The sequence below is a fragment of the Aythya ferina genome, assembly GCF_964211825.1.
Source record: "Aythya ferina genome assembly, chromosome: 5".
NCBI lineage: Eukaryota > Metazoa > Chordata > Aves > Anseriformes > Anatidae > Aythya > Aythya ferina.
The window spans coordinates 33,207,335-33,235,151 of NC_140301.1; the positions used below are offsets into that span (position 1 = coordinate 33,207,335).

The following is a 27,817-nucleotide window of genomic DNA, read 5'->3' on the forward strand; positions in this document are numbered from 1 at the left end:
TCCATGCCTGCAGGTATTGCCTTTACTGTGTTTTGCACAGCACTAAGAACACCGCTGGCACTAAACCAAGATAACGAGAATACTAGTGATTAGACTGATTCTTCTAGCCAGATCACACGCTCCTTTTCAAACTTTGCCCACAACATGCCTTTCCAGCTGTTTAAAGAACAGATTGCAAGGAGAAGGGAAAGCTACTTCTGCATTTCTTACTCTATTTCTGAGCAGTCGAAGCAGCAGGATGGCTTCTTAAAGCCCTTAGCACTGGGCTGGGAGCCAGAAACTCCTCTGATATGAGCTTCCTCTGTGGTCTCATCTTCTCCTCCTTTATAACAGAGATTTAAAAGCCACTTATTTCCCACTAATGACAAGCAATGACATAAGAATTAGTTATTACCTTTATGGTGGTTTGGAAATCCAAAATGCCAGTCATTATGACAGCTTCCCAAAGAGCAGAAGTTTTAACACAAACTCAGCCTATCTCAAATGCTATGTGAGGGGAAAAAAATCCAGAAGGCAAGCTTGAGCTTAAAAGTTGTCAGAGTTTAAATTTCTCACTTCTTCATTGAAACCTCTCAGGGCAGGTAGAAAAAAAAGCACATTTTCCTCTGTCTTTAGCAAATGTCAATCCCTCTTCCACCCTATTGTTGCTAATTGGGCAGAAATGGCTCCAGTTTACTTGTGTCTGTGTAGCAGCATCACTGCCAGTGTCAACACAGCCCTGGGAATGCTCTCTGCCTATTGACTGATAATGCTGCAGAGCCAGTAGGGAGAGCGTCCAAGCAGGATCAGGGAGCAAGAAAACTACCCAGCAGCATTAAAAAGTCTAAGTTAAGGTCATTTCTCTGCTAGGTAATGATTAACGAAAGGTGTCCTTTGACAGCCTGGAACAAAGCTGTAAGAAAAGAGAGATGTAAAAGTCTGTACTCTGATTCAAGAGACAACCAGATGCCTTGGAAAAGCAGTAATAGCTGTTTTAACAGCTCCTGGCTGGGAAACTGTGCCCAAATGTAAATGCAGCTACTGGTGTATTTCACTCCCATCCCTTCTCGAACTGGCAAAGAAACAGAAGGACCCTCAAGCCTTCAGGCAGAGTTTGCTACCCCCAGATAGTGCAGTGCTTCCAAGAGAACCCAGAAAATAACATTAGAGAGATTAGAGAGAAGAACATGAGAACCATAAAGATACTGTCTCTTACTGGGAATGTACTTCATGCTTCAGAAGAAGATGTAAGAGTTACCCAAGTGATCAACTAGAGAACAACAACCTGGCCAAAAAGGACACTTCTCCTGAGTACCTGGCCACTAACTGCTGGCTCATATTGTAGAGAAAGAAGGCTCATAACCACTTTGTTTTCTCTCCTCGTCCCTTCAAACATATAGTCCTTTGTTTGAATGCTACGGGTCGCTGCCCTGTCGTAATGACTTCCAGTGGTAACTGGGTTGATGCAGGGACATTTTTACTTTGATCAGTTTGATCCTTGCAGCTCTGCTGGTTCCAGAACAGAATTCAAACATCAAAACTGAGAGTCGAGGTTATCACTAGTTTAGCTGGGAAGTGCACGTAAGAGTCGCTTTCCCAAGCCACGGACAAATGTGAGAACTCAGGATATCAGTTCTGAGCTCAGAGCTGAAAATAGTGCACCCTCCTATAGAAGGAAGAAAAATCCTTAAAGGTCAGAAGGGCAACGCAAAGGAAAGGGAAGAGGACAGTGCCAAGAATCCTGCAGAAGCGTACTTGGCTGCAGCAGCAGAGGGACTCTCTCAGGCTATGTAGTGTTTGGAGTATTTGATACTAGTTGCACAGAAATGCATCCTTGAAATGCAAAGCCTTCTCTGGTCCACTAAGAAAAGCAGCTGAGCAAGTCTGCCTCGCCACCCAACACATGCTGTCAATGGCACCACACCGGGGACCCTGCCTTGCGTCGTCTGTGTCCAGGCTCAATTCTGCTGCCACTGAAAGCAACGGGAGTTTTGCCAGTGCTTCCAGGGGAAATAGGGTTCGCCCAAACATTTACGTGCTGTAGTAAAACTGGGCAGCTCTGGGACACAACCCGAAGTGACCAGAGTCAGCATTCTAAACTGAGATAAACCCCACAATAACAGGAGCACAAGGCAAGTTTTGCTACCTAGAGTGAAAAGATTATACGTAAGAGATGAATGTCTTAAATAAGAGGATATAACAGAAGGTGATTCCAGTTCAACAACTCACTGTCTTCGTTCTCAAGCTCTAATCAGTCCATATCACAAAAGTATTAAAGCACACTGCCAATGCTTTTCTCTGGGTTACAAACACATGAAAGAATGGGAGAGATATGGTAACAGCAGAGACAAGCCTGGCGGATCCTCCAAGCGGGGTGAGATCCAACACTGTAGGATTTGGTTCTCAGCAGAGTTTAGCCAGTAGCATGTATGGTATAATCTATGGAAGCTGTCCCACTGGATCTTAAAACACAAACACAGCAGAATGTCATCATAAATAAGCAAAGTCTGTGTTAAAAAATTCTAGGTACACAGCATTTTCTCCAGTTCTGACACCTTTTTAATAGAAATCACTTGTTTAGGAAACAAATAGCACTTTTGTATTTTTTTTTACAATGTTTCTTACCTTGATCTTATTTTAAGTAACACTAGGAAGACCTCAATATCTTTTATTTTCCTTTTTAATTTAAAAAAGTTGTTTGTTTTTTTTTTTTTTTTTCCCCCAGATACAAAGATTTTGCCCTTGCATAAAAAAACAGTGCCCAAAACGATGACACAAGGACTCACAAAGACTCACTGTATCTCACTGACACTATTACTTCTAATCTATACCATGCAAGGTCCCATCTACCTCTTTAATTAGACTGTCAGCCTGAAAAACAGCTTTTCTATTCCTTATTTAGTTCTTGTTACCAAAAGAAGAGAAAGGAAGTGAAAGAAAAGGACATTTCTCTGTTCAGTTCACACATCTGGGTCATGTGCTACTTTGTTCAGGATACTTTTGTTGTTTATAAATATAGAAAAGGGTTGGAATCTCATTTTCAAGTAATCGATGCACATTTTCTCTTGGGACACCTCCGTCCAACGCTCCAAGCTGACCCTGGATTCTGGCCCTCTATTTTCCCATTCCCAACACAGGCTTTCTGGATGAGTGTGAGGACCCAAACCAATTCTGCAAAGCATGTCTTTTATATGATGTGAAGAAATAGGGTTAACCCAAAGCTGTTGGGACAGTAGATCTTCAGCCTGTACATGTGCTGGTTACTCAATGAAAAGTCCATCTCCTTTCCTTTTGTACATCTCCTGTCTAAACAATAGTAAATACTGCTTATTTGATAGACTTGTCCCTTCTGGGCACTGGGATTTGATAATTTATATTTCTGTTTTTTTGGTTTAATAGTACTGAGAGTTTAGAAACAGGAAAAGCCCACAGGCTCTTTGGACTTGTTTTTGTTTTCCCCTAGCTAAACAAACTGTTCTGCAAATAAGGATTTGAAACCTGCTCTCCTCCCTCATCCCTGCTCCTCACCCCAAACAAAAATAAAACAAACCTATAGTGGCTGTGGAGGCTGCTGCAGGCACACACTGGTGTAAAATATAGAGAGAGTAAATATATTATTTCACTTGGCATGGTGCTGGCAAAGAACCCCCAGCTGGCACTATTCATGTAACATGATCCAAACTTTGCATGTACACACAGAATAAGAAGGATCAATTGGCAAACTCCGGTGCCGCCTGGCACAAGCATCTTCACGCTCTCTCTGGAACCAAAGAACTAAAGAATTCTGCACTTTCCAGAAGAAATCCGGTTTTGCTTTTCTAGAGTTTCGTTATTTTGCTCCTCCTCCTCGCCGCCACCTCCCTTGGCTCCTTCTGCACTTCACTGTGTTATTTAGTCTCATCGCCCTTGTTACAGTTCACCATGCAGCTCTGGGAAGGGGAGGGGGCTAAGGTGGAGGTGGCAGCATTAGTATTGTTAGTGGAGTCCATGCCATTGGAGATGGCTACTGAATTGACCTCAGAGTTTATGGGTTTTGAAAGGTCGATGCCTTGGATGAGGCGGATCAGCTGTTTTACCTTCTCCAAGGAGCTGTGCATCTCCTTCTGTTTTGCAAGGATGGTGTTCTTCATTTCCATGCATTTCTGCAGCAAAACCGAAAAGCAGTAGTAAGTTCAAGCTTTACCCTCACATGAATGGAAGAAGGCAAGAGAAGGAATACAACGTTTGCAGATCTAAACGTAAGTACTCGGAAAAGACTGCAGCTACAGTGTCACCTATAATTCAGCCTAGAAGAAACTGAGCCTCAGAGCTGCGATCATAGGAGAATTCATATTTGCAGGCTGTGGAATTAAATTGTCAGTACGTAGCTGTCACCCAGCATGGCCCTTTCATCCCAAGGTGCTTGGCAAATCAACACAGACAGCTCCATCCTTTTGTGTTCCTTTTGAAGGGAAACTTCCAAGTATATGTTCTTATTATTTTTCTAGTAGTATTGCATGGCTGAAATTTCTTTAGCTCAGATGTGCAAACTCAGGCATCCTACTGCAGCTGACTGCTGACAGTGTGTGTGCATGCGACTAATGGGATACAGCCTTTGCTTTCACTTATGCTTTAGCAGGAATATCACTTCCTCCTCTCAATAAATAAAGGGACACTTGAAAAACAAACCCTTCCTCATTTGAAAATCTTATTTTGCGACCACTTATTTCTCTTAGAAGCAATAGCCAGCTCATCAGATAAGAGTCAGGGTACGGTAACTTTAAAAAATGCCCACAAGTGATACTTCAGGAGTGAAAAACTGTTTTTATCTATAGCTGAAACTCTCAAAAAGGAGATGGTAGCTACTTTATGTCTATAAATAGACATTCAGGTTCTTACATGGAGACGACAACCTTCTTACATTTTTCAAATCTTTTATCCATGCTGATCTCCAGACACTGTTACTGCTTTCACACACAGCTCTTGGCATCGTAAGAACTCTACAAAATTTAGATCTAATCCACCTTTATTAGACAGTTCCAATGAAAGTATAAGCGATGGCTTGATCATAGCAAATAAACCATTCTCCTTACCTAGTATCAATCCCTCCTATTAAGGCTTGCCCCTGCCTGTGTACATCACTAAGAAACGGTGCTAGTGCTCTAGTGCTGCTGACTTTATGCCCAGCTACTGATAACCAGAAGATGACAGTCTCCAGATCCGCTAGCCAGCACCTCTCACCACCTACTTGCTCACAGTTGTTTTACTTGTATCATCAGCATTTAGAGGTCTTTAAGCATGGGACGCTTACTTTTGGCCTAGGAGGTAAAGACACAGAGACCACACAGCGCATCTGCATTTAAAAAAACAAATCTGTACTTACGTATCCAGCCTTACAGGAGTTGCCACACAGATTTCAGTGTTTTTCATTCTGTGATACAGACTCAGCCTATGCTAAGTGAGGGCCTCAAACTTTACACTGGCACCTCAAGAGCCTGATTTGCATATTAAGGTGAGAAGAAAGAGCAAATTAATATGTATGTTCCAATTACTGTGATAAATTAAGGTGGAAACTACAGCTTCTGGATAGAGGTATGATGATGTCCAATTAATAATATGCAGAGGCATGCACAGTCCAGCTGCTGACTGCCAAGCCAACATGTCAGGAGCCCAAGAGCCAGTTGTAATTAAACGGTCACTTTTGTACTAGGAATGTCTGGAAAATGCAGACTCTTACTACACACAGGGACACAACTATTCAAACTTAAGTGAGCTACTGGAAAATTAGAATTTATCTACTGCCCACAGACAATAATGCTGTGGGTCATTTTTGTCACCTGCTGCTGTTATAGGTCACTGCATGTCTACAGTGTATGGTCAGCATGGATCATGTGTAAGTGACTCATTCTAAGTATATGTTGCCTGCATTTCATTCCTGCTCCCCAAAGTCCTAAAAAACATAGGAAAGAGCCCATTTAATTCTCAGTAAAACCAGTGAAAGACAGGTCTAGCACATGGGCTCTACAGTTCTCTCTCTGAATTCTGGCATCAGAAGACAGGTGCAGAGTTATTTGGGAGGGCAATACTCACCGTTATGGAATTGCTGAGCTGTTTGACCTTCTGCTCTAGTTGTTCTCTTTCCTGTTTTAAATCTGAACTCCATTTAAGTAGTTTCTGTTTTTCCTCTTCTTTTGCTGAAAAACAGAATATTCATCACATCAAGAAATAATATTTAAAGTGTTTCTGTTACAACTGTAGATAGAGGCTATAAACTATTTCATTTAAAGGCAGTGTTTAAGATCAATTCAACAACTTTTGCAATAAATCACACCCAATGTTTCACCTATACACAGAAGCATCACAGAAAGCTTAATAAATATTTAGACTGCCATTTACACTTCACAAGTGATTAAGGTCCTTTTCCTTTAATTTCCTTTTCCAAAGGAAGTATCATTCTGTCCCATTCCCTCAATTACATTTTCCAGTATCAAAACTGAAGCAAAGGTGTTGCTCCCCATTTTCCTACCTGCTTTATATGCAATATATGAATGAACAATTGCTAAAGTTCCTGGCCACGGGATTGCTTCTTCCTTCTTTAACATCTGAAAGAAAAGTGTGTAGAGATTTAGATGGTAAATAATCTACTCCTAGGAAAAGAAAAAGGAGAAAGAGGGAAAGACAGAGGATTTTCTTTATGGCTATCATTAGTCTGAGCCCTGTTAACACGTCTGCTTTGCAGACCTGTTCTGAGATTTAACAGAGGGAATTATTCACAACTGTACCGTAGCTCCCACAAAGGAGGCCTGTTTCTTACAAATGTCAGCATTTTCTCAAATTCCCTCCATAGCCACAAATAAACTCTACTAATGAAACTGAACAACTTAAAAGAGGAATGAAAAGATAATGTATCTGAACTCAAACTTGCCAGGAGACAAACATTATGTCATGGTTCAGACAAACTGCTGTTCTCAGATGTTCTGGGAGAAAAGTTCTCATGGCACAGAGCAGTCTCCACACCATACATTCAAATACCACACTTCCTGGCTTGTAAAACATGAGACTGTCCTATCTGCCCTTCTCACAAGAATCATTTTAATATAATTGCCAAACCCTCTTTATGTACATGTAAGGGTAAAACCCATTTATGCCTTTCAGATCCTCCCTAACATATTCCTACCTACATATTCCTTTCTAACGTATTCCTTCCTAAGGAACTTTATTTTGTGAAGAAAAATGTAATGTGTCTTTTTAACAAGTCAATCCAAGGGGTGTCTCAGAAGACAGAGGACTCGGCCACTTTGTAGTGAAATACCTCCCATTTTTCCCCATAATTTTGTGGGAACATATCACAGAAATACAAAGAGAAGGGAGACATGATGGAACACAAGAGCAGGAATAGGAAAGTGGTAACTCTCCCTCATTTGCAACTACTGACCAAGTCACTTGAGTTTTGCTTTTTCATTTTCCTGAACAGCACATCATTTGCCAGGCTGTTTTCTTACCTTGCCATCTGGCTAACCAAAGGTCATGTGGGTGACTAAGCAAGATGCTAAATCAGAGAGAACACTAACAGCTTCAGCCTGCTGATTAAGAGCAACCCTTTGCAACTTCTGGAGTTCCACATAAGGGTTATGAATACAGTAGTTTAATTCTTTGTCTTGTAATCTCAATGCAATTATGAACAAAATATTAAAATATCATCTGTTCGCTTTAATTGTGTACGAGGGATTTGGAAGAAAGAAGAAACAAGCTATTTGTCCATCCTCATTTCACAGATTCTGGACACCATTATTAAAGAGATCACTGAAGTCAATCTCTCCGGTGTTTGATTTATATAACCAAAGAGAGGTTTATATTTTCTCTATCTCTTGAGGTAGGCTCCTACAAATGTTTTATTTATTTATCCAGAAGAACATGCTAATAACTTTTTAAGAAACAACGAGCTTGGGATGAACAGGAAAATTTCTATGAGTAGTAGAGAACCTTTCCCAAAAGTTTGTGTGCTTCAGCCCAGAAAGAGTAAAAACACAAGGGTAACGAATAAAGACCTCAAGTCCGGGAGGAAAACTTAACAGTTTTGCACTTGCACGCATTCCAACAGATGTAATCAAATCAAATTCACACAAGCCTTGTTGCAGATCAAATAAATTTGTTCAGTGTCAGGCTGTCTTGATATAAATAAGCCAAGTAATATGATTGTTTTCTTTAACTTGGAAAAATCTTTACAGTGCATTGTGTATAACACTGTCTGTCAAACAATACCTGGTCTTGACATTTGGGACAGATCCACATGCCCTTGGGAATGGTTTTCAGAGGCGGGTCCAGACAGTCCAGGTGATAAACACGTGAACATGTGTCACACATCAGCAACTGCCCACTTTTTCTGCAAACACTGCAAAAATCCTCATGGATATCGCCCTATAAAATTGAGGGGAAGGGTTGAGGGGAGAGAAAGAGAGAGAAGGCAAAAAGTGAACTTTGACCTTTGACATCTACATCATTGTTAAATGCAAAGTTTACAGCACAAACTATTTCTAAGGGGGTTCCAAATGGTCAAGCCCTTTTTAGAAGATGAAAACCAGGAAAACCAGGCATGATGTCAGAAACACTGACATCAGTCTTCCCAAACGCTCCCTCTGTCCTCCCAGGGTAACATGTTACAACAAACACTTATTACCAAAACTTCTCTTAACAACTGATACCCCATAGCCTGTCTTATTATAGATTCCTCCCTTATCCTGCCTTTTTTTTTTTTTTTTCTTTTCCTAAAATGATGAGCTATTCTCCTTAACCCTTCTCATTTCTGGATGTAAGCACAACTTCACTTTGGGAATGCTGATGAGGCTGTCTCTTTCCAGTAATAGTATGTAAGAAACCCCAGCTGAGTGACTTAAAAGAACACTGTCAAATATTTAGGTCACCTTTAAAAATGAAAGTGGAAGGAAAAGGTGCTCTGCTTGTAAATGAAAAAGAACAGAATGAATTATATGTTCTGAGATAATTCTTTTTACCTCGCACAGGTTACCTCAAGTTGCACCAAAAAAGCTATGAGTCAAAATTTTCTCTTTCTCTATAGACAGTGGTCTATATTTCATCACTAACATAGGCTGAGAGACAAGATGAAAGAATAGCAAGAGATACTTTCTAAGTGGTTTTTTTGTTGTTGTTGTTGTTGTTGTTGTTGTTTTTTTCTCCCCCAGAAAGAGTTGAAAACATACTGACAAGGTCTCTTAACAACATCCAGTCCAAATTACTACTTTATCACCTTTAGATAAATTTATTTTCTAAAGAAATTTAACTCCCCAGAAATATAGGTCTAATTTTTGTCACTTTTTCTTCTCTCTCTCTCCTCCTGTTACTCCCATCTCATGCTTGGGGTAGTGGTGGTGATGGTGTTTGTTTTCCTTTGTTCTTTGGATATTTGAACGAAGAGGCATGAAAGAAAAATGGCTTAGCACCCACAGAGCAGGAAAGGGGCATCTGAACCCCTCTCCCTTCTCCACCTGTTGCCTTTTCTGGCAAGCTGACATATTCTAGGCCCCATCTGGAGTCAGAAATATGCACTTCTCACTGACTTCAGCCAAATTTTCACACACAACATCTGCAAGACCGTGATCTTAAGATGCATGTGTTGAGTCAAATTGTGCATATACACTCCCTCTGTACATATGCAACATCAGCACTTGCGGTGCTTCATTTTGACCCGTGCAGTCTTTTCAAGTGTGTGAGTAAGTTCCATCATCTTGGAATGATATCGGACTTGGCCATGCACTTACACATTAAGTTGCCAGACAAGAAAAATGACGCTAACCTCTACTGTGGATAAAATATTAAACATATTAGAAGAATGAGACACAGGCAATCTGCTAAGGTTTCTACTTGGCGGCTCTATTGCTGATGAGGCCTTTCTCTGAAGGGAATGCTATTCTTCTCTTTATTCCCAAGGTTAGCACCGACGCCGTGTTTTGTAAAGGATCAAGCTTTAGTGAATTTTCAGCGGCATGGTTTGGTTCCATAACTCTGGGGATCACTGAGAGGTGGGTTACAGTATTATTTCATGCTTTACAACAGAGCTCTTCCGTGTTAACAGAAGAATGAAATGAGTGACACTTCATGCCTCTTGTGAAGTGATCTGTGTAACCAGTCTGGGAAGAACTTCTTTTCCTCCATCAAGCACTCTGTGAGTACAAGTAAGGAAAAGAAGGCAGACAGGAGACGTGACATAAGCTAAGATGTGAAATCCTCTGCAACCTAATGAAATTTTTAAGAGCAAAATTCTCACATTTTACAAGAAAATTCTCATTCTAGAGAACTACATGTGGCCTTCAGTTGCCACAGACTACAAATGGCATTTGGTATCTGGCTCAGGTGCACAATTATTGGTGCGCTGAAAACCAAAATTGATATATCTGGTATCCCATAGAAAGAGATCTACACAAGAGATGCAAACTGTTGCTTCTTGAGGTGGTGACATTTAGAAATTTAGACCTGAAGCCTTCTAAATTCAACAGAACACTGTAAATCCAGAAGTGATACAACTGGTCAGCGTGCAGTATGGCTGAACACATCAGGATGGCAACACGTGCACAAAATCCATAGTCCTATTTTTGGTTTGTCAAAACAGTAATACAAAATTCAGGGTATTTCCTCAAAATTAATAACTGGACATACCAAATCCCAGCCAATGCTCAATTCCATAGAAATGCCCCAGGTTTTCTAGACAGTTAATAAATATATGCATGAAGGGGGTTGGATGTGATGTGACATGCACCCCACTAATCTCAGTGTCTGGACCAGCTCTGTGAAAATTATATGCAGCCAACCTATGTTAGAGCAGAGCTCACTGACAATGCTCGGACATATGTTGTAGGCTAGACAGACAGAAGAATAATTTCAGGACAGAGACAGTATAAAAGGTGATTTAAGGTCACTTTTTGCTCTAATTCCCCTGTACCAAGAAAACCAGAAAGCAAATTAAAGCTTTTTGAACAGCTAACAGTTTATTTTCATATACAGTGGCTAGAGCAATAGTGCCTGGCTTTAGGAATAGAACTGAACAATACAGTGCCATATCCAAAGCAGATGTAGTTTATGTGTCTGAATATGTAATATACATGTATATATGTATATGTACATTTCACTGGAATAACGTGGGAAATCTAAATATTCTGTGACAACAACTGTGCAAGACCAGATACATAAAGTTGATGGTAATATATATGAATGATATAAGTGAATTAAGTTATCATAAGCAATAATAATCTTGGCACTTCCTAACATTTATGGGTTTGACTTTGCAATCTGCATGTTCTCTAATGCTCTTCTCAACTGGACCATTTATTAATTTACTAATAAAAAGGCATTTTGTGACCACAGACTTGAACCATCACTAGAATAGAGACTTTTAGACAGAAAACAGTTTTGCTTTATTCTTGCTGCTGAGTAATTGACTGTCAAAGGCAATTGCCATCTTCCAGGTGAATATGCTACTGAGTGAGGGAGAATCACCCATAACCAAATGCTTCACAGCCAATTGCCAGACAGAAAAAAAAAAAAAAAGATTTGTTCAACCATGCCTACAGTATTACTTCCTTCCTTTCCCCAGGCTCTATTCCTAGTTTCTACTCCTCTACTTTTATCTCCAATCCCATCTCAAGTTCCTGCTTTATTGTCCCTTTAAAATTCATCTCTGTCATTCAGAGAATGACAATTCAGGAGAAAGGCAAGAAGGCCTTTCTGGGCTGAGTGCTTGATTTCTATTTTTTACAGGTTGGCTAAAAGTTAAGTTTATTTATGTAATGAACATCAAACTTTCATTCTAAAATCTATATGAATTAGACCTTCTCAGTAAATGAGTGCAAAAATGTTTTAAAGATAGGTAAAATTGCAGTTTTCCTCTATATCTGTCTGGGAAACTGCTGAATGGTTTTAACTGGGACTTTTGACATAACCTTTTATTTAGGCATGCACATCTCATGTTTTCATTCTGTAGGTCCCCAAAGGCTGGGAGTTGTAACAACAGGCAGCATTTTCTATCCTATCTGGAATAAACAGACCTTTCTATATTTTGATTGTCATGTTGAAATATATCTTCTGCTTTTACTTGTATTTTATTTTACATGGAATTCAATACCAAATATTTCTGAAAAGTCTAAAGAATTAGCTCACCTGATAGGGAATATATATTGAATAAGACTTTGGGATAAAATTCCTTTGAAAAAACAAACCTACAAAATGTTAAAACCAATGCTTATGCATAAACTAAATCACTTGTCTGTAAACATTTTAAAGGGGACTTATATGTTATTCTAAAGGGAAAAGAGTGCTACTGTGCTATATTACAATACACTCAGGTAAGAGAGAATGTTAACTACCTTCTTTGTAAACTTCCACTGTCTCCTTTAGAATACCTCTATTTTCATAATTAAAGTATACTGAAATAATCCATAATCTAAGTACAAATACTATAAAATTTCAGAAAATTCACGGCATTGAGAACTAGATTAGAATGCCTCAAAAATTCTCTACTCTTGATTTAGCCTGCTGTCACCAGGCACCTCGGAAAACAGGACAACATCACATTATACTGTTTCGAGAGCTCTTATATAGTGGGAAAAGACCGGCAGTATGCATACAGAAGTCAGAGATGGAAAAGACCTACCACATTATCCACCCCTTCTCTTGGGGCCAGTGTCAAAAATGTTCTCTTCAGCATGTTTACTTGTCATTTTTACTGCTTACTTATAGAAGACCCCAGAGATGGAGCTGCCCCACCCTCCCTATGAGGGGCTGTTCCACAGTCTCTTTCATCTGACTGTCAGCAAAGGGCTTTTATAGTCAAGTGCTATTCTGCTTTCAAAAGTGACTACATAAAAGAGCACCTTCTAATTTCACATACATATTCCCTGTGTATCAGAACTGCATCTATTTATTTCTGTGACTCAGACACACTTGTACTATTTCTATTCCTGTTATCTGTACAGAACAAATACAGTTCAGAAGCAACAAGCTGGCTTCTATTCCCTCTTGTATGTGGCCAATAGTCCCTCAGTCTGTGCACTTAGAGTGGTGAAACTGCACAGGTGAAATATAAAGCTGCCCAGCTCTTCCTCAAAGCCCACTTCAAGTTGTTGGGCCTCAATTATATGTGAAAATATGTAAAAAAAACAAACATACAAACAAACAAAAAACCCACAGATCACTTACTCAGATTGCAGGAGTCTGCAATGATATGACTAAATAAGCAAGCACCTTTTTATTTTTAAACTGTACTCAGTAGTCACTAAAAGGCAAGCACTTTACTTTTGCGCTGAGCACTTTACTTTTACACTTTTACTTTTTACTCCTGAGAATTTTTATGCAATGAATTGTTTCGCCCCTACTGAATAGAGTAACAGTACACTTTTGGACAAGCCATAGTGTTCCTTCGTTATGTCCTGTCAGACCTACACAGAAACTCAGTCCAACTTTTCTCACTATTTCTTTTCTGAGGTTTATGCATGACCTTTAAATTTTTTCTTCATGTTTTTGCTAGTAATAATGAATTAATTCAGTAGTTCTCAGCAACTTAAAAAGAAGTTGTACTTTGAGTGGCAAATCCTATCTTTTAACTTAAAAAAACATACCTATTTCTTTATATATTATAACAAAATGGGCAAATTTTATTCAAGACAGATTTAGTGATCTGATCACAGGGGCAATGTATTCAGCAACACTGGTACACCAGAACTACCATAAGCAACGCTGTGAACATGGCTCCTGGCTGTCCTGAGTAATCTGGGAGGTTTCCCTTCTCTCATTATAGAAACACCACAACTTTTTCTTATTAGGGTCTGTAAGTAATACTTTTCATTCTCCCCTTCCCCCATTTTCATGGATGACAGATTCAATTCAGTCAGACAAGATCTCAGACATGGCACAAAGGAAATGAGCTCATCTAGCATGCCTGGTGCCTCCCAGTGTTTCAATCCACTGAAGGAGTTATAAATAAAATCTCTACAGGATAAGAACATAGGTGCAGGAGGAAAAAGGAAGGGTGTTAAAAGGATGCTGGACCATTTCATTGCACTGAACTAGGACAAAGGATGAGTGAGACTACAGAAACAAAATCTGCAATGATTTTCCTTGTGACTGTTTCTACATATCTTTCCAAAAGTAACCCCCTTCCCAAGAGTTACTTACGTCTGTGGAGCTGGGGCTAGGCAGGGACACAGGCTGAACAGCTGCGGGAAAAGTAAATGTGGTCTCTGTCTTTTCATTTTCAGGGGAGTCAGGATAACTGGACAGAGGGGATGTGGGGGTCAAAGCCCCAAACCCCAGCACCGTGTTGTATTTAGGTGGACGACCTACATATTAACAAAAGGGAACAAACAAACAAACAAAAAAAAAAAAGGAAAAATGATCTTACATACCTTTGGCCAGTGGTCCTCATTGGCTAGCATGAAAAAGGAAATGATGTAGCACAGAGAGGAAATTAATATAAAAGTTACAAGTGGAAGGACAGAAGCAAAGATTAAAACATTTTTAAGAAATCTTTAAGTAGAATTTTGCAAGGAAAGAACATTTAAAAGATGTATTTCAGAAGGAAATAGAAACAAGTTCTGTCGAGGGTCAAAGTATCGCTCTCACAAAAGCAGTGTGGGAATGCTTTCCATTCCTAGAAACAAGGCTATTCAGTTTTTAGGGAGAGCATGTTGGCATCAAAACTAGAGAGAAGCCACAATAACTACTATTAAATCCCTTCTACTGTTATCCCACACATTCCTATCTTTCTACTGCCAGCATAAATCTACACAAAGGTTAAGTCCTTTATCACAGGCCAACACTCACCATTCCAACCCTCTCCTTTTCTTCCCATTTTTTTAAACCCACTCACCCACAGATCAGCACTTTCTACTCTACTGGTACATCTTTTAAATTAGGCTAGAACAGGTCCTATTTTGTGACTCATAACCCCAGCACTACCAGCTGTAATCTATCATTGGTCTTCCACTGTAACCCTCACCCAAATCCTGTGCTCTTTCTTAGCATTTTTCAGTCAAATACATTTGATTCTACACAACTCCTATGTGCTCCTTTAGACTAGCAGAAGTGCAAAATGTGTTTGTAACTATTTTCATAAAATTACGTATGCAAAGGAAGGTGGCAAAAAACAATATGTAACCATCATTTCTGCCTCCCTTCTCCTGGGTAATTTATGGATATGTAAACATAAAGGACCTAGGATCTAGGAATGATTCTCCGGATTTTATGTTTACAGATTGTCAGTCCATACCTATTAACATGCTAAACCTAGCATTTAAAGTCTGGATATGTTCCAGAACTAAGTATGTCCTTGGAAACGGATTTCTGATAGTGATGTCCATGGCTGAAATTTCTGACATGCTCAGCACCATCTAGAATTAAACTAAAGCTCTCAAGGGCACTTGCTTGCATAAGCTTTTCACCTAATATATTGCTATACTAAATCACAAAACAAATGTATACATCCAAATCTTTTGTCAACTGAAAATTCATGCTACTAGTTTGGTACTGATACAAGGTGCAGGCTCACAACAGTGTGGGAGAAAAAAAAAAAAGAGAGAGCATAACAGCAGTCAGCATGCATAAATAGGCTAGGAGAATATCAAGTACAAAAGCATGCAAACTATTTCATTGACACAGTAATTGTTCACAATGAGTTATAAAACAGAATTAAGAAATCATTACTAGAAGTAGGAACATTTACTTATCCACAGATCAAATGCAAACCTCTCTCTCTATAAAATCTGTATCATACTATTTATAAATATATTTTTTTATGTCATTAGAGGATGGCAAGAGACTGATGTGCTTTATTCAGAATCAGTATGACTGCAGAAGTGTCAGTTTTGCCACATTGCCTTCTGGACTGACAAGGTATGTCAAGGAGAGTACATGTGAAATGGATATATGACCTTGCAGCCAAAAAAAAAAACAAAACCAAAAAACAGAACAAAAAAACAAAACAAAACAAACAAAAAAAAAAACAGAATTGGAATGGGTTGATGCTAGGTTAGACTGTGGATTTTAAATATGCTCGATTGCTTAAGTCTGTAAAAACTGCAGAAAAGTGTCAAAAATCAGGGAAAGATTGTCATGTATGTGTGGTTGATGCCATGCACAAAAAACAGTATCAAGTTCTCTGCTATGCTGTTCTGACTCATCTGATTCACCATAACCTAAGCCTTAAAATTTCACCTGTTTTACAGAAGAATTTCTACTGAATAATACTGCATACCTATATGAAACACCATCTCTTCTGTTTGGACAAGTGGCACTCTGCTTGCAGCAAAGTGCTCAGTATGAGCAAGATAGTCTTTCTTTCTCAAGATAAAATCTTTCCAAGGACATATTTCTGCTCATGGTAGGGAACAAGCTTTTCTCACACTAAGTTTCCTCTCCTATTCTGGGCAGACACTTCTTCCATAACCACCTTCTTGATAGTAGCGATACAATTTACTTATTAACAAGAGGATCTTGACAGCAGCTTTATACCACTAAATGATGTTCAAACATCTCACCTTTCACTTTGCTCTATTTTTGGGGGGCAAGATTGAAACTGAAATGAAACACTGAGCTGCCTAATAAAACCTGCTGTGCTAATCCCTAGAAGTCATGATCTGTGTCTGCCGTAGAACTTCACTATACAAATAAAGTACTGCAGTGCCCTTCCTTATTTTGTTCTTCATATCAACAAGGGGACTACAAACACAAGATGGAGAAAGAGGCACACAGCAGGAAGAAAAGTCTAAGTATCTCTCACCTCTTTTGCGTGTCCCAGGATGCATTGTGCTGTTCAGGTACGTGACTGCACTCTTCTTGCGCTGTAGGGGAGAACAGAACCATTTTTGTTGGCTAACATTTTTGGCAACAACTATATGCAATATTTGATGGATAGTATGGTAGTACTACATGAGATGACTGGCTCTTCTATTTTCTGGAGCATAGCTTCAGAAAGGTCAGCTTTTTTACACTACTTCTGACATCTGGACTGCTTCAGGCTAATATGCAAGCTGACCTGACGGCTAGGACTAACACACACTGCCATTTAATGTCAGCTTTACATAGGGGAAGGCAGAAAGGAATGCAAGTATTAAAAGAACACCCCAATGTATTTACTTTTTAAAAATATGAGGGTCATATCATTGCAATGGCCTTTTAAATCATAAACAATAGCTTCCCTGTCTAGTTAGAACTGAGACAGCTTAGTAGGCAGCGATGTGGCAGAAAAACACACAAGCTCAGAATGAAAGTACTAGCTTCCCCCGGCAAGAGATCAATACCTCAGGCTCAAAAACTGCTCCACTGTATACTGGATTTGCTGTTGTTCTTCTTTTCCTCTCTTGTCGCTTACTTTGGATTTCTTGTAAAACAAAGCATTCAGGTTAGAAAACAACAGGCCTCAGAAATAATACAAAGTTCTCAGAATACAGTTTGCATGTGAATTTAGCTGTGAAGGTTTCTGCAGTACACCACTCATACTCAATACAGGCAACTTTGTCACACTTCTGATTTCTGAAGGTTTGAAAACTAAGATCTAACATGGAATATAAGTGCTCATCTAATTCACAAAATGACTACCATCTTCTGTCTAAATAAAAGTACTCCCTGACTACGACTTTTTAAATTGGTGGTCAGTGTAATTGAGAGCTAAAACTAAAAGCCTCTGGTAACCTTTTCAATACTTAAAAATAAATGCAGTACAGAAATATGCAAGCTGCTGCAATTTAGGCTGTTTCTCACTGCATAGGATTAAGAAAGCCAATTATCTATCAACTCATTTCCTTTACAGATTACAGTTCCATGAAATTGTGAAATAAATAAGAAATCCAGATGTGAGTTACCATAAAATTATCCATGGCATAACTTTTCAGATACAAGGACTGCCCCAAAAGCAACATTGTCACAAACTTCTTTCCTACTACCAAAACATACACTTTCTTGCCAACCACTGATCTCAGCTGCATAAGCAACTGATTTGTGTCCATGTAACATGGGGAATAAAAAGGATGCACAACAGAGACTAAGATCAAGAGTACAGACACCCCAAATGCACTTAATACAGATATATTTTGGACTTGCACTTCCAGCTCAGAATGGCCATGAAGCAGAGAGCTCAAGAACCAACTTATGACATTTTTCTTACCTTCCAGATGGTCATGAGTAACTAGTCCCAGAGATACCATGAAGGCAAGTTTCTGTGAGAAGGAAGAAAGAGAAAAACACAGAGATCATAACAATTCCAATCATTAGGATAAGCTACTTAGGCCCTTTAAAGTCAGTTGACAGGTAACTAAGCAACACAGAAGTTATTAATAATGCTTTGCTTCTATAAATTACTTTTCATTCATATATGTCAATCTGTTTTACAGAAGATAGACGCCAGTCCCATTTTCTAGATGGGAAACTAGGCTGAGATGTAGGGAAATGCCAGTTGCTCATGATCACAGAGTTGGCAGAGCTAGTAACAAGAAAGCAGTTTCTTTACTTCCAATCCAGCACTGAAACAACTACGTGATTGGCTCTTAGTAAATGCCAACACAATTCAGTTGCCAGCAAAACATTGCTGGTTGCAGAACACGATCTCCATATTATCTCTATGATTAGTGCAGACTACAAGGAGCAACTCTGGCTTACATTTGCAGTTTGATAAGGGCTATGGCTTTCTTAAAGGATTCTAATTTTAATGCAGGAATTGCAAAGACATCTAAAAATCAGAATTTGTACTGACAACATTTAATGCTCACAGTAGTCAGTTTGAATCCATCTACAAAAAACAAACATAGCAGAACATTTAGCTGTAATCTGTTCCAAAGCTTGTCATGGCAGAAAGACTTTAAAAATACCCGTTTTGGCCATTTTGTCACTATAAAACTAACTATATGTAAACTGGAATAAGAACTGGGAGAATGCGAACATACGTTACTCTTTCCGTCCTGCTCACCAGAACAGTGGTATTTCATACAGCAAGATAAAGACAGTTCTCCAGCATTAAAAATAACTTCAGAAGTTTAGAAGTCTAAAAGCTCAAAGGAATGGAAATCAGCGCTGTAATCTAAGCCTCCTGGTTGAAGGAAGTATCAGAGGGAACTTATGATCTTCTAGCTTAACAAAAGGCTCTGAAGTCCAATGTATCTCAGGACTGAAAATGCATATGCATTATATCTATTTAGACTTCTTATTCTTTAGCCCTATCAGCTATTGCTGTCCAACAGGAATGTAAGGAACATAAAAACTTAGGAGTCTTGATGGAACAGAGGAGAAAATTTGTTTTCTGAAGGACAGAGTACTTCTTTTTTGTCTGAAAAGAAAGCTCTGGATGTGTTCTGATACCTGTGGATTTTCTTCTCGTTTTGGCTTCGGTGCAGCAGGTGGAGTAACTGTACGACTTTCTGTTTGCTTCTCTTCTGCTTCCACATGTGGTTTAATAGTCTGAAAAGGAACAGTGTTTCTTTCATTCAGTGATAAGAATGACTTTTTTACTTTGACTGATAAAGCAAAACAAATACTTTAGCAGATACAGGAGAAAAACAGTTTAAAACAGGCAGTATGCTAACAAAGACTTAATTGAGGAATCTGACGTGAGAGGAATGTTAATTAGTGTTTTGCTTTAACAAAGGATGGAGCAGCCTCACTACCATTCCATTAACCCAAGCAGCCATGCAAGCAATAAAAGTCATGGTAAGAGTTAACTGCATTACAGAAATCACTATACTGAATGGGATAGAAAACTTCCAGGTAAAAAACACTCTCACAGTACATGGATTTTGTTCTTCTGGCTCCTTGGTCTTCATGAAGAATTATGAATGGCTCAAACACTGTCTCTCTGACTCCTAAGATCTCTGATGTTTCTGAAACTTTTTTCTTTTCTGAAGTTAGAATCTTTTGCAATGGTATCAAAAAAGTTTGCATGACAATCCTCAACACATGGCACAGCTGCTGATTCTACAAATTAAGATAATCTCTATAGAGACACAAACTTTTCCCCTTTAACACATAGGGAATATATACAAAAATAATCGTGTGTTATTAAGCCACCAGCATTTTTCTGCATGGTTTTCAACAGTTCCTTGAATTTCCAGTAATTATTGAAAGAGCAAATTAATATTGCTGACATCAAAAGGAACAGGCATCAAAAGTACAGTATTGTAAAAGTACAACTTCAAATCATATGAAAAGGTCATGCATTGCTAAATAACTTGTAAAACTGCCCTGATGTACACAAGAACCTACTTAGGTGAATTCATAAAGAGAACTGAACATGAGCATAACGTTCATGCACAAGTTTTTCAGTCTCTATAGGTGACTTCAAATACGGACGATAACTTCAAGGCACATTAGTCTATGAAAGAGTTCTAAGTGAAATATATATAAATATATTCACAATTATATAAAAATTATATAAAAATATGTTATATGTTATAGATAATATATTATACATTATATAGTATTATAATATTACTAACGTAATATACTAAGGAGTTAAAAGTGAAACAGAAGATTGCTTCACTTGAACTGAATGGCAAGGACTGCAGCTGCAACCCACACTAAAGCAAAATTTTATTTTACAAAAATCTTTACTGGAAAGAGACTTTAAAACTAAACATCCAGAATGCTCTGTTTCTGAAGGTCTCCCTTCCACCCATTCAATCCAATTTAGTCATGGGAAACTGCCAGTCTTCAGAAGCTGAGTGAGACTATTTTGTCTCCAATCACAGGTGTACAAGACTACAAGATCAAGGAAGAAATTATTGTACTTATTGCATTATATACTCCTATGATTTTGTGTTTTTTTCTTTTTTTTTTTTTTCCTTTCTGGTAGCCACTATCTGAAAAACAAACCCACTGAAAACAGTGTTTCTTAAAAGCCTGATATGAACACGGACTTCTGTTTGTACTTGGTATCCAGTAAATTAGTACAGCTCTGGAATATTGCTTGTTTATAAACTACTGAAGTTAAGACAGTACAGGGAGAATAAAACCCCTGAAGTTTGAGAATAAAATTCCAATGAGCCATATTAAAGAAAAGGTAATTTCTACCCCAAGAGCTGAAAGTCATTCCTTAATTTGTACTGTTGTTGGAACACGAATATTTCCAGTACCCACTGAAAATGTCTCCATTTCTTATCCTCTCCAGAACTGGCTCCATAAAGCAATAAACCCGGTATGTTTATCTAGTAGATACTTTCTTATCTGTACCTGTTTTTCAATGTTTGGTTTGCTGATCTGTACAGTCTGAGGTCCAGCGAGCCTGGTACCCGGTGCTGCTATCACGATGCTGGTGAGCTGTGCCATAGGGAAGGTTTTGGCTATGGTTGCTGTCTGCCCGTTAACTACACGAACTGGATGTATGGAGTTCTGAGAGTTGGGTAAAGAGGTGGGTGTGAACTTTGTTGTCAACATCACAGGCCTCTGAATAAGCTGAGGAGCTGCAAGCATTGGAGGAGGTGCTGGGGCAATAGGAATGTTATTTTGGGCAACTGGTTTAGGTCGAACCTACAAAAAAGTAAAAAAGATGGAAAGATTCATATATGAGTACTGCAAAAGAACTTCTTTACCAAGTCTTACAATTCTGTCTTTATATTCCATGCAAGGTTGCTTGATTACTTATAGAATGTAATTTTTAGCATAGCATCATAAGTATTCTATGAGAGAGAAAAGCCACGTTTTCAAACCTACTTTCCTAAGACGCAGCCATAACATTTGCATGTGAAGTCATGGTCCTTGAAATGGTATTTTGATGCACAGATATTTATATACTGCGTGTGTACTGCCAAGTGCCTTATATATGTCTAAATCAACATATTGGTTTTGCAAGCCAAATATTCATGTAATATTTACCGGCACTGCTGAGGCGCTCATGCTAAAAGTGTGTCTCAAGGCTTTACACTGAGCCTTCAGCAAATTTTCAGCAAATCCTTGTTACTGTTGTCATCTCTATCTATATCTAAATAGACACCTGCACAACCAATCTTGCTAAACAAACAAACAAACAAAAATCAAGATTATACATCAATCTCTCACTGAAAGTGATAAAGGGTAAAGGTAAATGAAGTTGTTAATCTTTTTTCTTTCTTGGGCCACAAGTTTTTCAGTCCTCCACCACCAATATTTGCTTATTTCTTGCCCATTGTTAACTTTTTATTTATTATATCATTACAAAGTATAGAAGCACAATGCATTACTCTGAAAATAAAGCCTTTTTCATTGTTTAATTTCTATTGTCCTATCCATCTTTAATATTCCGTTACAATTTTATCATTGAAAACTAGGAAAAATCCTCACAGACCTCACTGTCCCTAAATCTTAACCAGATATCAGCCCATACTTTCCTGTTCCTGTTCCTGTTCCTTTTCCTTTTTTTTTTTTTTTTTTTTTTGTTTCTGTAAAAGATTCAGAATTTTAGCCACAGTGCCACATATATCTTGGTAATTAAATAGTTCCTCCAAGATTTATTTACCTATTTATTTATTTATTTAAAATGAATCAGTCTCTTTCCCAAACCGTGGAAAAACTTGTAAAAAAACAAGTTCTACTGCTCAGCTGCTAACAGGTCACTTTCTGTTGCAATACAGAAACACTTGGGAACTATCTAAAGACATCTTGTTTTCGCTTTTTTGCTCATGAATGGCAAACAATAACAGCAATTTAAGGCCTTGGGTAATACTTTGATTTTGCTAACACCAGTTCAGTGGGTTCATATCATATGAAGCAAATACTTTCATATATGATCATCATATGTGAATCTCATAATCACAGACCCATGCAGGTTAGAAGGAAGCTCAGGATGTCTCTAACCCAATCTCCTGCTTAGAGAAGGGCCAACACTAAATGCAGAGACCACACTGGTCAGGACTTCATCAAGACAAGTCTCTGAAACCTCCTAGTTTGGAGCTTCTATAACATCTCTGGGCAGGTTCTTCCACTCCTAAGTGAGATCACAGTGAGAAACTGTTCCTTGAATGGACATTAGGAAAAAATTCTTTACTGTGAGGGTGGTCAGACACTGGGATAGGCTTCCTAAAGAGGTGGTTTATACCCCATGTCTGTCAGTTGGACAATATGCTTTAACTTTTGGTTAGGTCTGAAGTGGTCAGGCAGTTGGACTGTATGATCTTTGAAGGTCCCTTTCAACTGAACTATTCCATTCCATTCCATTCCATTCCATTCCATTCCATTCCATTCCATTCCATTCCCTGTTTAAACCTTTCCTGTTAAAATTTATGATCCTTGTCTGTAATTCTCGCGCCATGCACCTATGTCTCTATCTTCTTTATTTCTTTGTAGGTAATGGAAATAAGGCTGCTGTTAGGTTCCCCAAAATCTGTTGTATAAACTGAACAAGCTCAGCTCTCTCAGCCTCTCCTTGTAGGTCATGTATTTCTACCCGCCCCCCCCAACTATCTTAGTGGCCCTCCTCCCCCTAAATTTGAAATTAATTCAAATTTCAATCAACTTCCTCCTTATACCGGGGGGGCAGAACTGGATGCCATGCACCAGATCCATTTTTGTGATTGCTGAGAAAAGGTGGCTAATCTCTTCCATTGATCCTGTTGGTACAGTCCAATATGCTGCCAACCTTCTTTGATGCCAGGGCACACTACTAGTTCACATTTAGCTACTGTCAGACAAGACCTTTCTAAAAAGTGCTGCTTCCCAGCCTGCCAGTCCCCAGCCTGTACCTAATGCAGTGGGTTAGTCCATCTCAGGTGCAAGACTATGCCTTTTTCCTTGACAAAGTTCAGGAGATTCCTGCTGGCTAACTCCCTTACCCTGTCTGGGTCCCTCTGAACGGCAGCACTGCCCTCAAGTGTGTGGACTGCACCCTCAAATTTGGCATCATCCGCAAACCTGATGATGATGAATTGTCTCCTCCACCAGGTCACCAATAAAGACCAACAAACATGATGTACATAGAAAATATCTTCTATTTATGCTATAATTAAGGCCTTTCTTCTATTGTTTGTTCTCTGTACACTCACCTGTGGAAGAAAATTTGGACGAGGAGTGAGTCTGGGAGGAGGGATGAACTGCGGCACTTTTATGGGCTGAGGTGTAGCCTGAACCTGCTGTAAGAACATAAAAGACAGCTAAATAAGTGGAAAACAGCTTTGAAGTTGTTCACCAAAATCAAACTCCTGAATGTATTTTCAGACTTGATGTTCCTGGTTTTCCACTCTGTAAATATTTTTTCACAGTAACAGCTTCTTCATTATAAATGTATTGAAGTCAGAACTAATCTTACGTCCCTGTTCCTGTACACCTTGGAACACAAATTGAAGGTATCTTTCCTTCTAGAGCAACTGTACTACTATGCTATATGATCTAAAACCATTTCATTTGAAGATAATGAAACTGCCATTTGTTTTAATAGTTAATAATTGGCTTTACAACAGACAGAAAATAATACCAGCCTTTGATGTCCAGCTACATGAACTATTGTCCTATTGTATTCAGTGATATACAGAAGAATGAAAGAGTATCTCATAAAAATAGTAAAGAACTGGAGGTTAAAACTCTTCTATTTCTAGCAATATTAATGACACTATGAAGGACTGTAAACACACAACTTAAAATTTTCAAAAGTAAGCCAATTGAAACAATTAGGGTCTGATTTTAAGGAGTCCTAAGTACTTCACTGTCTACCTGAAATCAATTGGAGCTGCCACATAATTAATCTCTGAATAGCCCTAGTGACTACACAGTGAGATGCTCTGAAATCCATGTCCATGTTAGTTTCCACCTTTCTGTACTTCTGTCCACGCACATAAGATTGCAATTTACTTCAAAAAGCTCTTGTACTGATTAATTAATGCTTGGGAAAATATTCTGAGATTTTTGATGAAATGTACTACCAAAACAAAAATCATGGACAAGCATTGTGTCAGAATCACCTTGCAGTCTAAGTAAGTTACTCAGCAAAGAGACTGAGCAGAAACATGAAGGCCAGATGAGAGTGGGGCAATGGATGACACTGGAAAAGGGAATAGCACAATAACTCCATTCAGTCTGTTCTGATTACAAACATATGCCTCATTAGGAAGCAAAATTACTTTCATTTCCATTATTAAAATGTGTTTTTTTTTTTTTTTTAACATAAGTAAAGATTTATGTTTAGTGAAATTTCAATCGTTAATTCAGAAGTAAAATTTCTCTGTCATGATCTCATACAATTGCTGGTTTCCAGTCCAAGAAGCCTATATAATCCAATTCTAAAACATTACTTCTTATATTTTCAGGTGGCTGATTGATTGTTCAGCAGCTTTACTACTCTTGAAAAGACTGTGTGATGTAATCAAAGCACTTTCCAAAATACACTTAAGGAAACAGGATCTATGTATGAAAAAGTGGTGAGTGAAGACAGGATAGTGAACAGAGTTAAGCGGTGTGTCTAACACCAGAGACTATCACAGAAAGGGAACACGAGAGATTGACTCAAAAAATATAAGACGAAGACCCCAAATGATCAAACAAAGAAACTCGGACACCACTTTTATCAAACTAGCTGAATTTTGCAGAACACAGCCACATAGCCTAGGTAGGGGCAAAACAATTGATACTTTCCCATGACTAATAGCTGCAACCAGGGGAAACTCTACACAGAGGCGATGACAGCACTGATTTAATTCTATAATCAAAACAGTAATAACAACCCATGTAGATGGTAAATGCTTTTCTCTTAGACTTTTATTTTAACAATGTTAAAGTAAGGAAGCCTCATAACAGGTACTTACTTTTCTTTCTCCCGCAAAAAATAGACTATTCATTTAAATATTTTCTATAGCCCTCTTGTAAACTCCAACCACATGTATCTGCAGGGCAAACCCATGAAATGCTTACCAAAGTGACTGTATTTTTTGCCACTATTTGGACTGCCTCAGCTCCCGGCCCAGTGACCTTATTTGTTGTCTGGAGGTTGACTGGTGCATTCTGCGCATCGGTGCTGAGGACCGCTTTCTGATTGTTGTTGATAGCAGTGACCATGGCAATGGTGGGTCTCTGACCCACAACGGAGGCAGGCATGGTCGCAGTTGCTGCTTTCAAGACGAGAGGTAGTGTCTTAGTGGTGATCATTGAAGCTGTAGTTACAGTTTTCTAGAGGAAACAGAAAAAACACTGTAAGAGACAGAGACGCTTTGTATCAGACAGGATGTGGGTTGGTTAGTTGGAAACAATCGACAGAAGAAGAAAAGGCAGCACTGAGTCTACCTACCTACTGTTCAGACAGGCACATTATCTTATGCCTCTGAAAACTGGATAGCTAGAAAGAAATTCAGAAAACATTTCTGTACTGTTAGGGTGGCAGAGCACTGGAACAGGTAGCCAAGAGAGGTTGTGGAGTCTCCTTCTCTGTCTGGAGATATTCAAACCCCCCTGGATGAAATCCTGAGCAATGTGCTGCTGCTTGGCAGGGCGCTGGACTCCGTGATCTCCAGGGGTCCCTGCCAACCTCAACCACTCTGTGACGCTGTGACAAGTTACTACACAAATCTCTTTTGGGGCACCTGTTGGGTACATTTTAACCATCTGCAGCATTACAGATTGATTCAAAAACAATTCCTAAGAAAATGACAACCAAGCATTAGTAGTGGCATATATATATTTTAGATCTTTTACTTTCATACTGATAAATAAAATATACTTTCATACTGATAAATAAATGGAAACTTTACTTACAGAGATCATTGTGATCAGAGAAAGAGGAAAAAACATTCATACATTTGTTTCTTAAAGAACAAAAATGGATTTTGATTCTGGCTATCCCAAATTTCAGTTTTAGTCATACATACAGCAATTTAGCCCTTCGTGTTCTCTCCTAAGAATATCACCAGGGCTATCATGGAGTTGCAAGAGCTAGCTGTAAGCCTGTCCAGTTGCAGGCAATTAATTTTAACTTCTCAGGAGCAGGGGTGATTTTGGTGCATGTATGTGATTGCGTGATTGCCCTTAGCCTGTTTTAATGAGAGTAGTTTTGAATCACTGAACTCTGTCTGAATTTTATCTGAAATGCCTGGGTACACTATGCCCACAAATTCAGTGTATTCCAAAGTTAAACAACCATAATTTCATAATTTTGTTTGAAAATGTACTGCCTTCTAAGATGCTAAGGGAAACAGAAAATTACAAATCCCATCCAAAAAGCAACAAGGTAGGAAAATCTCCATATAAAACCAGAACACAATATGCACGGAAAAATCATGACCAATGATACTCAGCAGAATGGCAGGTGAACTTATTCCTTCTCTCTCTGGTATAAAAAATCCATTGTACCAATGACACTGCATCTTCCAAACAGTTATTGGCATCATTAAATGCTCTTAGGATGAAGTAAGAGCCATTCCCACCTGATGACAGCGCTAGATGTTAAAACAGGAAAAAATGGAGAGCCAGGGATCAGGCAGTCTTTTTCATGGTCTGAACATGCCTGATTTGGATTGCTTGATTTTAATCAGACAAGACCTTTCACTTCTTTCTAATAAAATACTATACATATATTTCCAGTTGATTTCTTCCGTATTTCTTCAGTACTATTTCCTTAAACAAAAATGCATTTACCTTCACACCACTTTCTCAATGCTTAAACTACGTCTCTTAATTGTTAATGACACACAAGTGGGGAAAAAATCACTGCATATTGCCAAATCAAAGGATATTTTATGCTACAATTTTATACATTTTTGTAAAATCCAGTCATAATTATTTTTCCCTTCTCTCAGCGTGAATAATTCCCCCTTTTTTTTTCTTAGATATAATAGCTTCTTATTGACCTCTGCTGCACGTTCTCCAAAACAAGAGGCTCCTTTCCCCTAATGCAGTAGTATTATTATTCAAGCATTTC

At 38.6% G+C, this 27,817-nt stretch overlaps 1 protein-coding gene across 9 annotated transcripts in view; it reads right to left on the reverse strand.

The window, feature by feature from the left end:
• Positions 1-2,515: 2,515 nt before the first annotated feature.
• The window catches only part of PHF21A (PHD finger protein 21A), a 132,549-nt gene continuing 107,247 nt past the window's right edge, over positions 2,516-27,817 (reverse strand). For 7 of the 9 annotated variants that reach the window (XM_084520811.1, XM_084520815.1, XM_084520812.1 and 4 more), the window contains 12 exons: positions 25,819-26,073; positions 23,961-24,047; positions 21,178-21,474; positions 19,312-19,410; positions 18,125-18,176; positions 17,262-17,341; positions 16,742-16,802; positions 14,140-14,303; positions 8,221-8,376; positions 6,485-6,560; positions 6,049-6,152; positions 2,516-4,121 (listed from right to left, as the gene is read on the reverse strand). In XM_084520811.1, coding sequence (XP_084376937.1) covers positions 3,867-4,121; positions 6,049-6,152; positions 6,485-6,560; positions 8,221-8,376; positions 14,140-14,303; positions 16,742-16,802; positions 17,262-17,341; positions 18,125-18,176; positions 19,312-19,410; positions 21,178-21,474; positions 23,961-24,047; positions 25,819-26,073 — 1,686 coding nt within the window. In that variant the 3' untranslated portion in view covers positions 2,516-3,866. Of the gene's footprint in view, positions 4,122-6,048; positions 6,153-6,484; positions 6,561-8,220; positions 8,377-14,139; positions 14,304-14,369; positions 14,393-16,741; positions 16,803-17,261; positions 17,342-18,124; positions 18,177-19,311; positions 19,411-21,177; positions 21,475-23,960; positions 24,048-25,818; positions 26,074-27,817 lie in introns of all 9 variants that reach the window. The other 2 variants (XM_084520817.1, XM_084520819.1) reach the window with 1 other exon arrangement.